Here is a 14,380-nt window from a genome sequence, read left to right as displayed (position 1 = left end):
GTGTGGATCACAATAAACTGTGGAAAATTCTTCAAGAGATGGGCATATGAGACCATCTGACCTGTCTCTTGAGAAACCTGTATGCAGGTCAGGAAGCAACAGTTAGAACTAGAACAACAGACTGGTTCCAAACAGGAAAAGGAGTACGTCAAGGCTGTATATTGTCACCCTGCTTATTTAACTTATATGCAGAGTACATCATGAGAAACGCTTGGGCTGGATGAAGCACAAGCTGGAATCAAGACTGCCAGGAGAAATATCCATAACCTCAGATATGCAGATGACACCACCCTTATGGCAGAAAGTAAAGAGCCTCTTGGTGAAAGTGAAAGAGGAGAGTGAAAAAGTTGGCTTAAAGCTCAACATTCAGAAAACGAAGATCATGGCATCTGGTCCTATCACTTCATGGCAAATAGATGGGGAAACAGTGGAAACAGGGGCTGACTTTATTTTTCTGGGCTCCAAAATCACTGAAGATGGTGATTGCAGCCATGAAATTAAAAGACACTTACTCCCTGGAAGGAAAGTTATGACCAACCTAGACAGCATATTAAAAAGCAGAGACATTACTTTGTCAACAAAGGTCTGTCTAGTCAAGGCTATGGTTTTTCCAGTGGTCACATATGGATGTGAGAGTTGGACTATAAAGAAAGCTGAGTGCCAAAGAATTGATGCTTTTGAACTGTGATGTTGGAGAAGACTCTTGAGAGTCCCTTGGACTGCAAGGAGATCCAACCAGTCCATCCTAAAGGAAATCAGTCCTGAGGGGTCATTGGAAGGACTGATGTTGAAGCTGAAACTCCAATCTTTTGGCCACCTGATGCAAAGAGCTGACTCATTTGAAAAGACCCTGATGCTGGGAAAGATTGAGGGCAGGGGGAGAAGTGGACGACAGAGGATAAGATGGTTGGATGGCATCACCGACTCAATGGACATGGGTTTGGGTGACTCCGGGGGTTGGTGATGGATAGGGAAGCCTGGCATGCTGCGGTTCATGGGGTCACAAAGAGTCGGACATGACTGAGTGACTGAACTGAACTGAATACTAACTTCACTCTATACGCCAGGCTCTAGGTTCATCCACAACACTACGACTGACTCAATTTCTTTTGTTTTTAAGGCTGAGTAATATTCCAGTATATATATATATATATATATATATATATATATATATATATGTACACACGCACACACTACATCTTCTTTATCCATTCATCAGTGGACATCTAGGTTGCTTCCATGTCCTGGATATTGTAAGTAGTGCTGCAATGAACATTAGAGCACATGTGTCGTTTTGAGTTATGAGGGTCATACTGCATATATATGAAATCTAGAAAAACAGAACGGATAAACCAGACAACGGACATGTGAACACAGCAGGGAGGGAGACGGTGGGAAAAACTGAGAGAGTAGCACTGACATGTGTATGCTACCATGCGTAACACAGGGATCTAGCAGGAAGCTGCCGTGCAGAACAGGGAGCATAGCTCGGCACTCTGTGATGACCTAGAGGGGTGGGAAGTCGGATCGGGGCGGCTGGAAGGGAGGTCTAAGAGGGTGGGGATACAGCTAATTCACTTGCTATACAGCAGAAACGAACACAATGTTGTAAAGGAACTATATTCCAATTAAAAAAAAAAAAAAACAACAACCTTGAACATTATCTACAACAGCACCGTCCAAAAGAACTTTTTGTGATGATGGACATATTCATATTAAATACTGTCTAATATGGTGACTGTCATCTACATGTGGCCACTGAGCATTTGAAATATGACTGAGGAACTGGATTTTTTAAAAGTTTTATTTGGCCATGCTGGGTCTTAGTTGTGGCATGCAGGATCTTTAGTTGTGGCATCTGGAACCTAGTTCCCTGACCAAGTATGGAACCTGGATCCCCTGCATTGGGAGTGCAGAGTCTTAGCCACTGGACCACCAGAGAAGTTCCAAGGAACTGGATTTAAAATTTGTAACTTAAATTTAATTAAGTTTAAATTTAAATAGCCAGTGTTGATTGTGCATTTAGACAGTGCAGCTGTCCACAGAATAGCAATGAATTCTTTTAAGTACTATAATTTAAAGACAAATCTAAATTTCCACTCTGCAAATTGAACTTCCATATCAGAAAGTCCAATACAAATGGCTAGAAAGTTTGCTTGGGACCACTATCTAGCCTTCACCTTTCTCAAAGTATATAGACATTAACATCAGACTTTCCCCAACCCCCCACTGATAAGACACAGTTTGATGACAAGGATTTGATGGCGAAAGCCACCTTGCCGGGACACATCTTCAGTCTAGAAGAATGGACTGGGAGGCAGATGCGGGGTGAGAGGCGGGATATTTCTAGCTATGGGAACTTGAGTTTGAGGGCTACTCTGAGACTCTTCCATCTTGAGAGGTCTCTATGATATTGAATCACTAGTGGGATTTACTGACTGCAGGAGCTGGAAGGTAAACTGGATCTACTGGCTTTCAGAAAGCCTTTAATAGACTGCCTTGATTGAGGCTATACCAGAACACAGCCCTGTCTGGAGCAGGTGACAAGGAAGGGTCCAGAGAGAGCCTGGAGTATCGGGCCTCTTGGCTGGTACCACTCCACCCTTGCTGCATTCAGAACCTCTAAGACAACTGCATTAGGCAGAAGGCTCTATATTTCTTCATCTCCTTGGTAACTACCCTTGTCCATTCTACCACCTTCTCTCTCCTGGAGACCACAGAGCTTCCTAATTGGTCTCCTGGCTTCTACTCTTAGCTCCCTACAACTCATTTTCCACACAGCAGCCAGAATCATCTTTTCAAATCAAATCATCTCTGGACTTCCCTGACAGTGCAGGGGTTAAGATTTTGCCTTCCAATTCAAGTGTGCGAATTCAATCCCTGGTTGGGGAGCTGAGATCCCACATGCCGGGAGAATAAAAGACCAAAACATAAAACAGAAACGATATTATAACAAATTCAATAAAGACTTTAAAAATGGTCCACATCAAAGAAAAAAAATCTTAAAAAAAAAAAAAATCAGATCATCTCACTCCTCTGCAAGATTCTCCAGTAGCTTCTCACTCAAAAAATTCAACCTCTTCACCATGGCCTGCAAGGCCCTGCTCACCTTTTTGACTTCTTCTCTAGTCATCCCCTTTGCTCATTCTGTTCCCAGCCACACTGATCTCCTGGCTGTTCTTCAGACAAGTCAAGCTTCTTTGAATCTCAGGGCCTTTGTACCAATGCTTGCTATTCCCTCTGCCTAAAATGCTCTTCCCCAGACCTTCACATGGCTGGCTCCTTATCATTCAGGCCTCAGTTCAAATGTCACCTCCTCAGAGTGGCCTTTCCTGATCACCTCATTCATTGCCTACCACCACTACGTTATGTCTGTTTAGTTGTTTCACAAATTTCTTGAGGAATATTAACATATTATAAAACTCACCATTTTAAATGCACTTTTAGTGAAAATACCAAGTTGTACCACCACCATAGGTCAGTTTTAGACTATTTCCACCTTCTTGAGATCCCTCCTGACCATTAACTGTTAATCCCCATACCTACCTGTCCCCTGCCGCAGGCAAGCACTAATCGATAATACTCTGTCTCTACGGATTTGCCTTTTCTGACTATTTCATGTAAGTGAATCATACAATTATCATCTAATACTCCACTGCTCTGTTTTATTTAATTATTATTATTATTTTTTAACTGTGCCATGCAGCTTGCAGAATCTTACTTCCCTGACCAGGGACTGAACCTGCACCCTCAGCAATGGAAGTATAGCATTCTAACCACTGAGCCATGAGGAAATTCCCTTATTTTATTTTGAAAATATTTTTTATCTTGGTAAAATATACATAACATAAAATGCACCCGTTTTCACCATTGTTGTAAGTGTATAGGTCAGGAGCATAAAGTACATTCACATTGTGGTGCACCCATCACCAACATCCATCTCCAGAACCTTCTCATCCCTCCCAACTGAACCTCTATATCCATTAAATACTAACCCCTTTCCTCTACTCCCCAGCCTGAGAAGACTACCATTCTACTTCCTGTCTCTGATTCTGACTACTCTTGGTGCCCGCATGTTAAAAGAATCATACAATATTTGTCCTTTTGTGACTGGTTTATTTCACTTAGCATAATGTCTTTGAGGTTTATCGATGTTATAGCACGTGTCAGAATTTCTTTAATAGTTAAAGCTGAATAATATTCCTCTGTATACCACATTTTGTTTGTCCATTAATCTGTAGATAGATACCTGGATTGCTTCTACCTTTTGGCTATTGTGGCCAAGAACATGGACATATAAATATCTGTTCAAATTCCAGCTTTCACTTCTTTTCAGTATACACCCTGATGTGGAATTTCTGGATAATATAATTCTATGCTTAATTTCTTGAGAAAGTGTCCCATTGTTTTCCACAGCAGCTGCATAATTTTACACTCCTATCAGCAATGCACAAGGGTTCCAATGTCTCCACTTCTTTATCAACACTTGTTATTTTCTATTTTTTATAGTAGCCATCCTAATGGGTGTGAAGTAGTATCCACTTTGTTTTTACAATTCATTCATCACTACTTATTTACTTATTTAAATGAGAAACATTTAAATATTTTCTTATTTACTTGTTTGTTTAAACATTAATTGCCTCATCTCTCCAAACTAGGATGCTAGCTGCATGAGGGCAAGGAGCTTGTTCACCATAACTCCAGTGGTATCCAAGACCCAACATACATTTGTTGAATGAATAATAGACCTTAGGGCTACAAGCTTCTACAAACTGTAGCCCAACCACCCTTCTCCTTCTTTTATCAACCCAGGGATACACAGAAGCTGCTAAGTCGCTTCAGTCGTGTCCGACTCTGTGCGACCCTATAGACGGCAGCCCACCAGGCTCCCCCGTCCCTGGGATTCTCCAGGCAAGAACACTGGAGTGGGTTACCATTTCCTTCTCCAATGCATGAAAGTGAAAAGTGAAAGTGAAGTCGCTCAGTCATCTCCGACTCTTTGCGACCCCGTGGACTGCAGCCTACCAGGCTCCTCCGTCCATGGGATTTTCCAGGCAAGAGTACTGGAGTGGAGTGCCATCGCCTTCTCTGACACAGAAGCTACGGAACTCCTTTTAGCTACTCTGACACACCAGAGAACCATGAGGAAGAACTGTAAAGATTTTTACCAATGATGTAGTTCTTTTCCTTGTGAAATATGAAGAAAAGAATATACCACCAGACTATAACCTTGAGAGCATCCACAGCCTTTGTGAATATTCTGCTGAGGATACAATTATAACTAGGAGAATGTGCTGGGCTCCTCTGGAAGATCTTGGTGCTACTCACATGCAAACATACAAGTGGCAGCTGCTTGAAATAGAATCAACCAGCTAAGAGTGAAAACTATAAAACTTTTCACTAGAAAAACAAATTGTGCCGTCCTTTCTTGTACATTACCTATGCTTTCTAAAAATAAATTTTTTTTCTAAAAAGGCTGGCATTTGTTACTCAACTTTTGAACATTAGTTCGGGCAGCCTAGGCAAACCACAAATAAATATGTCACAGAGACTGCCTGTCGTCTGCTTGTTTTCCCTTCTTTCCACAGTTGATAGAAGACGTTTATTCAAAAGAAGACTTCTGGATTTTAGCGGAGCTCACAGATTCCTGACAAGAAGCCTTCATTTCAGGGCTTCCTTGCAGCTAGTAGGGGCCACGTAATTAATAACTGGCAAATGTGATGTGAACAGCGAGGTGCATGTAATTCTGCACAATGTCCTTAAAGGGAGGATCTGTGCCCTTCTTCTCTTCCTTTTTGCTGGCTAGACCATGTATCTAACTGATGGCTGGAACTTGAGCACACATCTGAGAGGATACTGAGTTCCTAATGATTTGAAGCAGCCACACCAATTCTGGATTGTCTACCTCCAGATCCCTTCATGTAAGGGAGAACCAAGCTTCTGGTTTTTTGTTGCTCTAGTTGCTAAGTTGTGTCCGACTCTTCGCAACCCCATGGACTGTGGCACGCCAGGCTCCCCTGTCCACAGGATTTCCCAGACAAGAATACTGGCATGAGTCGCCATTCCCTTCTCCAGGGGATCTTCCCAACCCAAGGATCGAACCTGCATCTCCTGCATTGACAGGTGGATTCTTTACCATTGAGCCACCAGGGAAACCCAACCTGGTTGAGCTACTGTTACTTTGGATCCCTTTAACTGGGAGCTGACCTAGTCCTAACTCACATAGAATCTCCCCAACAAGATTATAGGAGAACTGAAGTACAAAAATTTCCTAAAGGTACATGACAACATTGATTGTTCCATCAAAGATGAGCTGCTTATAGCTGATGCCAAGCCCAGCTCAGCCAATATACTAAGTGGGTGGCAGTGATCTGCCATGTTGCCTGTGGGTCAGAAGGAAAGATGAGTCAATACCAGCAACAAAGGGTAACAGTGTTGGCTAATACTTAGTGAGCACTCATTATATCCCAGGCACTCAGCCCAAGAGCTTTATATGTACCATCTCATGTTGTCTTTACAATAATCTTGAGGTTTAAAGAAGATAAATCCATCACACAGCTTATGAGTGAAGAAATGTGGGCCCACCTACCTCACCTTTGCATTGTATCCATAGGCAGCATCCATTAATACTTCCCTCCCCCATACATAAGAATGGGGTAGTCAGGGCTCTCTAGAGCACTCTAGTTTGTCAAGGAGAACTTTCACTGGACACCCTCCTCTGTCCCACCAACACTAACAATGCCCCTAACACCCAAAACACTGGGCTAACCATGGAGTCTACTTGTCAGGCACAAGATGCCTCTCAGTCCCTAATTTCCTCAGATCATTTTTAACTCATAGCCATTTACTTACAACTGAAAAACAACTATAATGTGAAAACCAAGTTACATGTTTGTTTCAGAGCCTTATTTTACATTTATGCTAATATCAATATTTTGAGGGGCTTCCCTGGTGGCTCAGCAGTAAAGAATCTACCTGCAATGCAAGAGACCCGAGTTTCATCCCTCGGTCAGGAAGATCCCCCGGAGGAGGGCATGGCAATCCACTCCAGTATTCTTGCTGGAGAATCCCCACGGACAGAGGAGCCTGGCAGGGCTACAACTGAGTCGGACACAACTGAAGCAACTGAGCATGAACATTTATACCGCTGCTCTGGGCCTCAGTTTCCTCATCTATAATATGGGAATAATAGTACTTTCTCACAGGATCTCAAAGATTCGGTAAAATTATGCCTGTTAACTTCTGGCACACAGTAAGTGCTCAACAAGAGGTATCTACTTAAAAAAATCATAATTCATGGCTGACATTGAATGAAGCTTTCAGTGAACTAATGTGTTCAATTATTAAACAACTTCCCTAAAATGAAAAATTACAGAAGATAACAGTCACTACTGTGCTAACTGGAGAGATGACTCAGTCTAGTTGACTAAATCCAGACTTACTTTTTTTAAGCTAGCTGTCTCTAAATCTGACTTCGTATCTTAACTTAACTTAATCTGTGCTATTACTAACCAGCCTGGGCATTCTGTTAGTTTTTGTTTGATATTTAAGCATTTCTCCCCCTGAAAGTGAAAGTAAAAGTTGCTCAGTCCTGTCTGACATTTTTCGACCCCATGGACTATGGAATCCTTCATGCCAGAATACTGGAGTGGGTAGCCGTTCCTTTCTCCAGGGAATCTTCCCAACCCCGGCATCGAACCCTGGTTTCCCACATTGCAGGCAGATTCTTTACCAGCTGAGCCACAAGGGAAGCCCTTTTCCCCACTAAGTTATTATTATTCTCTATTTTTAGATTGCCTTTAGTGGTGGTTTTTAAAAAATATCCTTTCCCCCCAAATGCATTTGTGAGAACAATCATTTAATTTTTTTAATATTTATTTGTCTATGCTAGGTCTTAGCTGCAGCATGCAGGATCTTGTGTTGTGGGATCCTTTTTAGCTGCAACATGCTTTTAGTTGCAGTATGTGGGACTTCCCCCACCAGGGCTCAAACCCTTGCCCTCTGCATTGGAAGCTCAGAGTCTTAGCCACTAGACCACCAGGGAAGTCCCTTTAGGGTGGTTTTAAGTCAGAGACATTAATAGGATTTTTTTTTCTTTTTCTTTTGCCTCACTGCCCTTCAATGGAAATAAAGTAGTCAGAGGTGAGTACTACCTTTGATTTTCTATCCACCACTGGAGACATTTATGAAAGGCACAAGCAATAAATAGCTCCTAAAAGTCTTTACAAGAGGCCTTTGCCTGAAAATAGCCTTCATTCTGAATCCATGAAATTCAGCTGAGTCCAACTGGGTTTTCAGAAAACACATCTGCTTTAAGAATTTATCCCTCCAAGCATTATCTCGAGCCCTTTCTAATTGTTAACACAGGACACCACCAGTTCTACTAAAAATCTCCCAAATAGTTGAGGCAAAGCCAACATTTCACTATTTCAGACATTTACCCCCAACCCAAATTCTGTCACCAGAGAAAAAAAGCAGCAGCTTTTAAAGTTTTCAGTATTCATTTTTGGAGAATAATCTTTTAAAAACTGCTTACTGTGATTTTCCAGGTACATTTGCTATTGGGAGGGTACACTCCAGGAAAACCTTCGCTGCCAATAAATCCAGACTCTCCGGTAAGAATGCCGCCACATGTGAAAACAGGTCTGGGAAAATAAGAGAGGAAAAGAAATCTGAAAGAGAGCCTAACAATTCACTGTCAGTTTCAGAAAGATGTAGTTTATTAATAGGGATAAAATGAATACTATTAAGTGCCTGCATCATATAGGGAATTTGAAATACTTATTAGCGCTTAGAATATTTACATTATGCCTAATAAAACATTCAGTCCAGCTACAATGATCTCCACCATAGTAACACTATAATAACAAGATCAATCTACCGATCTATCCATCCATCCATCCACCATCCATATGCAATCAAGTTCTTATCAAGTGATAAGATGTCACTGGAAAATGGTAAATAGAAAATGTAACTCAGGGGAGTGACAGAGAAAGGGTGAGAGCTAGGCTCTGTGAAGTGCATGGTTTTAAAGATAGACAAGTAATTAGTTAATGTGGAAGTTTTAATTTCCTAGATTAAGAGAGATGCCTAATTCTCCCCGTTTTGGAAAACAGTTGGCCATTGGCAGAGCCTCCCACTGAAAAAGGAGGTTGATGGTGATGGAGTTGGAAAAGGAGATGCCAAAGCTGGCCATAGGACGAGTCCCCAGCCCAGGTCCTGGAGCCATCCAGCAGCTCAGAGGTTGGTGAAGAGTTAACTTTCCGAGAGCTGCTCCCGGGCGCCGGGCAACTCGGGCTTTTCCGTAGGCTTAAGCCTCTGGGCAAAGCGTCTCCAGGGAAGAAAACAGAAGTAAACCAAAGTTCACATATTTGGGCCCCAGTGCTTCTTTGCACCCATATAAAGCTGCGGGCAGAGGAGACCCAGGGCAGGTTAAGCCCCTACCACGTGGTGGCTGGCCAGCTGCAGGGCCGTCCAGCGGGCGAAACTAGGGGCGCAGGAGGGAGCCCCGACGACGGGCGCCGTCCCGCGTCTCGGTGGCGCGTGGGTCCCCCGGCGCCCCAAAGTGGACCGGGTAATGCAAAGCAGCGGGCGAGGGGAAGGAAGGGAAGAGGGGAGGGGTGCGGATGGGGGTCGCGTTACCTCTCCGAGAGCTGCGGCCGCGAGTGCTGGGCGGCAGCGACCAGCAGCAGGCAGAGCGGGGCCCAGGCGCCCGCGCCCCTCATGGCTGGTGAAGACGCTCGGGGCTCGCCCCACCCCGGCGCGCACACCGGAGCACCGCGCGCTCCGCACCCGCCCGGGCTCCCGCCCCGGCGCGCCCCGCACCCCGGCTTCTCCCGCTCGCTCGCACGCGCCGCCGCAGGGCAGCCCAGGTAGCTGGGTGTGCGCGGCAGGCGGGGCCGGGGCGCTTTTCTAGAGGCGATTACGGTGCAGTCTGCTTCGCCGCTGGATGTCCCCTGAGGAGTTGCTCTGGCAGCCACAGGCCACTGCTGAATATCCCGTTTGTTCTCCAGCGGCGAGAGGGGGCGGCTCCCAGGCCGGAGCCTCCTCCTCTCTTGGGGCGGGCGGGCGGCTCCTCGCTGGCACCCCGAGACCCGCAGTCCCGGTCACATCCCGCCGGCAGGGGCGGTGAGGAGAAGGATGAAAGAGAACCCCCTGCCAAGTGGTACCCAAATGGGACTTGGTGCCTGGATCCACAGATGATGGGGGGTGGGGTGGCCTTGGTTTGCTTTAGGGGGTGTTTTTCTCTAGTTGCTTTTAAATAAAAAGTATTGACGCTTGCTGGTTGCTGGAAAACGTAGGGTTCCTCCTTCAAACACCCAGCTCCAAGGACAGAAAGGGGAAAATAAAAGAGGGATTCTATCATATTTTAACTCCTACCCTAATTCTCTTACTTTAAGCAAACACGGACCTACACACACACACACCCCTCCATACACACGTAGAGTGTCAGTAGATTCTTTTATGTATTTACTGGTGTGTGAGAATAGGGAGATAGTTTCTATTTGGGAGGGGGATTAGAAGTTAGAAAGGAGTTTTCAGCCATGCGATTTGTAACCTAATTATCATTATTGTGCCAAATATAAGACAAAATCCGGATCATCAGTTCTCACTATCCCCTGTTATGTTTTGAAAATAGTATTTCTTTGCCGGCATCTCTCTCTTTTTAAAAAGATATTTTCCAACAGTGTCTTTTTCTGTAGTATTAATTACTTAAGATTTATAGAGAATTTCTTTTTCCAAGAACAATTGCAGTCTTATGGAGTCAAGACTTTATTTCTTTTAATTAGTTTTAATTAAAAATAATTTTAAATATTTATTTTGCTAAGTGCTTCTCAATAACCATGGATTAGTAAAAGAAAAACAAGAATGGAATGGATTCACCGAGGTTTTTCAATGACCAGGTCCCCACAAAAGGGATATAGCTGAATTTAGATGCCTCCTTTTAGATGTTCCTCCTGCATTATTTTCACCATTCTAAGCAAAATAATAATAATAAGCATTAAGATAGTACTTACCAAGACTTCATTCCTAATAATGAACCTACAGTGTTAAGAACATAATTACTCCTGGCAAGGAAATAAACAAAAGTTGGCTACATAGAATAATCTTATTTTTAGAAAAGTGGATTCCAGGATTCAATAGTAGGAACCAGAATTTCCCTGTGGGGTTTAGATTTTCTTACTATTTTTGAAAAAGTGAAGGAAAAATACACCAAGAACTACAACTTTAAAAAAATTTTCTAAAGGCACCACACCCTGTGAGACATTAAAAAAAAAATGGATTACAGAATTTGGCAAACAACATTGCATCCTGAAACCGACACCATCAACCCAATAAAATTGTTTTAAAACAGCAAATAGGAAAATAAATGATTGTTTATTTTGCATATTTTTCAAGAGTACGCTATCCAATAGCATATGTGTTTTAGATGATATTTTATTGAAAAGTCGGAGTTTTAAATTATAGAGTGAAAATATTGCTCAACTCACTTTCTGGTAATGATTTGAAGTGATCATAGCCAGAAAATACTTCATTCTTAGGACTAAGCTAAGTTTTCAAAATTTTGAATTAAAAAACAAAGTATTAAACATGACTAAGTGGATAGATAACTATTAGAACATAAGAACTCAACAACTCTTTTCTTAATTTATGTGTTTATATAATGACTGTGTTTATTACTGCGTTTATATCCTCACTAAAAAAGTTAGAGTTTCAGCACTGATAGTTCTATTATTGTTGAGATATGTAAAAAGACATGGATGTTACCATATGATTTTAGAAATTTACTGAGACCTCATGATTTGCTGTTAGAAATGCATATTTAACCTGGAGCTATAATTCTGACCAAAATTATAAACCTTTAATGTCCCAAGAAGTTTAATGTGTTAAAATTGAGACAGACCCAAGTGGACTCTGAAGCTTCATATAAGAACCTTCAGTGAGACTGATTTTTGGACTTCAGAGATGCAGTGTTGGTATAATGGTAGGTAGCCACAGAATTCCAGGCACTAGGAAAGGGGAAAGGTGGAAGGGACCAAACCCTGTGGATGCAGAGTGGTAGGTGAGGTGATCCTTGTTGTTCAAAGTGTATATTACCCAGCCTTTGCAGTAAACCAAATCACACAGACTCAAAGTCATAAGAGTATGAGAATATTCACCAGTGGACTAACCACTAACAAAATCAGACCACACTCAAATGTATTTTATCAGCATAATATCAGCACCTGTGTGGACATAATATCAACACCTGTGTGTACATTTTGAAGAAAGTGGAGAAAACCACTAGACCATTCAGGTATGACCTAAATCAAATCCCTTATGACTATACAGTGGAAGTGAGAAATAGATTTAAGGGACTAGATCTGATAGACAGAGTGCCTGATGAACTATGGATGGAGGTTCGTGACATTGTACAGGAGACACGAATTAAGACCACCCCAAGAAAAAGAAATGCAAAAAAGCAAAATGGCTGTCTGAGGAGGGCTTACAAATAGCTGTGAAAAGAAGGGAAGTGAAAAGCAAAGGAGAAAAGAAAAGACATACCCATTTGAATGCAGAGTTCCAAAGAATAGCAAGGAGAGATAAGAAAGCCTTCCTCAGTAATCAATACAAAGAGGAAAACAATAGAATGGGAAATACTAGAGATCTCTTCAAGAAAATTAGAGATACCAAGGGAACATTTCATGCAAAGATGGGCTCGATAAAGGACAGAAATGGTATGGACCTGATAGAAACAGAAGATATTAAGAAGAGGTGGCAAGAATACACAGAAGAACTGTACAAAAAAGATCTTCATGACCAAGATAATCACGATGGTGTGATCACTCACCTAGAGCCAGACATCGTGGAATGTGAAGTCAAGTGGGCCTTAGGAAGCATCACTACAAACAAAGCTAGTGGAGGTGATGGAATTCCAGTTGAGCTATTTCAAATCCCAAAGGATGACGCTGTGAAAGTGCTGCAAAGGCTGGGTAATACACACTTTGAACAAATTTGGAAAGCTCAGCAGTGGCCACAGGACCGGAAAAGGTCAGTTTTCATTCCAATCCCAAAGAAAGGCAATGCCAAAGAATGCTCAAACTACTGCACAATTGCACTCATCTCACACGCTAGTCGAGTAATGCTTAAAATTCTCCAAGCCAGGCTTCAGCAATACGTGAACCGTGAACTTCCTGATGTTCAAGCTGGATTTAGAAAAGGCAGAGGAACAAGAGATCAAATTGCCAACATCCGCTGGATCATGGAAAAAGCAAGAGAGTTCCAGAAAACATCTATTTCTGCTTTATTGACTATGCCAAAGCCTTTGACTGTGTGGATCACAATAAACTGTGGAAAATTCTTAAGAGATGGGAATACCAGACCACCTGACCTGCCTCTTGAGAAACCTATATGTAGGTCAGGAAGCAACAGTTAGAACTGGACATGGAACAACAGACTGGTTCCAAATAGGAAAAGGAGTACGTCAAGGCTGTATATTGTCACCCTACTTATTTAACTTATATGCAGAGTACATCATGAGAAATGCTGAGCTGGATGAAGCACAGCTGGAATCAAGATTGCCAGGAGAAATATCAATAACCTCAAATATGCAGATGACACCACCCTTATGGCAGAAAGTGAAGAAAAACTAAAAAGCCTCTTGGTGAAAGTGAAAGAGGAGAGTGAAAAAGTTGGCTTAAAGCTCAACATTCAGAAAATGAAGATCATAGCATCCGGTCCCATATCCTCATGGCACATAGATGGGTAAACAGTGGAAAGAGTGGCTGACTTTATTTTGGGGGCTCCAAAATCACTGCAGATGGTGATTGCAGCCATGAAATTAAAAGATTCTTGCTCCTTGGAAGGAAAGTTATGACCAATCTAGACAGCATATTAAAAAGCAGAGACATTACTTTGCCAGTGAAGGCCCGTCTAGTCAAGGCTATGGTTTTCCAGTGGTTATGTATGGATGTGAGAGTTGGACTATAAAGAAAGCTGAGTGCCGAAGAATTGATGCTTTTGAACTGTGGTGTTGGAGAAGACTCTTGAGAGTCCCTTGGACTGCAAGGAGATCCAACCAGTCCATCCTAAAGGGAATCAGTCCTTGGGTTTTCATTAGAAGGACTGATGCTGAAGCTGAAACTCCAATCCTTTGGCCACCTGATGCAAAGAGCTGACTCATTTGAAAAGACCCTGATGCTGGGAAAGATTGAAGGCAGGAGGAGAAGGGGACGACAGAGGATGAGATGGTTGGATGGCATCATCGACTCGATGGACATGGGTTTGGGTGCACTCTGTGAGTTGGTGATGGACAGGGAGGCCTGACGTGTTGTGGTTCATGGGGTTGCAAAGAGTTGGACACGACTGAGTGACTGAACTGAACTGAACTGTCTGAACT

At 42.6% G+C, this 14,380-nt stretch overlaps 1 protein-coding gene across 1 annotated transcript in view; it reads right to left on the bottom strand.

Annotated features, from left to right (window-relative positions):
* Nucleotides 1-10,004, bottom strand: part of PCOLCE2 (procollagen C-endopeptidase enhancer 2) — an 84,333-nt gene extending 74,329 nt beyond the window's left edge. Inside the window, exons 1-2 of the mRNA XM_004003284.6 lie at nucleotides 9,643-10,004; nucleotides 8,537-8,645 (exon numbers count right to left, since the gene is read on the bottom strand). Of these exons, the coding sequence (XP_004003333.1) occupies nucleotides 8,537-8,645; nucleotides 9,643-9,725 (192 nt within the window). The 5' untranslated portion in view covers nucleotides 9,726-10,004. The remainder of the gene's footprint in view (nucleotides 1-8,536; nucleotides 8,646-9,642) is intronic.
* Between the last annotated feature and the right edge of the window lie 4,376 nt (nucleotides 10,005-14,380).

This window comes from Ovis aries, chromosome 1, assembly GCF_016772045.2.
Source record: "Ovis aries strain OAR_USU_Benz2616 breed Rambouillet chromosome 1, ARS-UI_Ramb_v3.0, whole genome shotgun sequence".
In the NCBI taxonomy this organism is placed as follows: Eukaryota; Metazoa; Chordata; class Mammalia; order Artiodactyla; family Bovidae; genus Ovis; species Ovis aries.
This window is presented reverse-complemented; position numbering and strand designations above follow the sequence as displayed.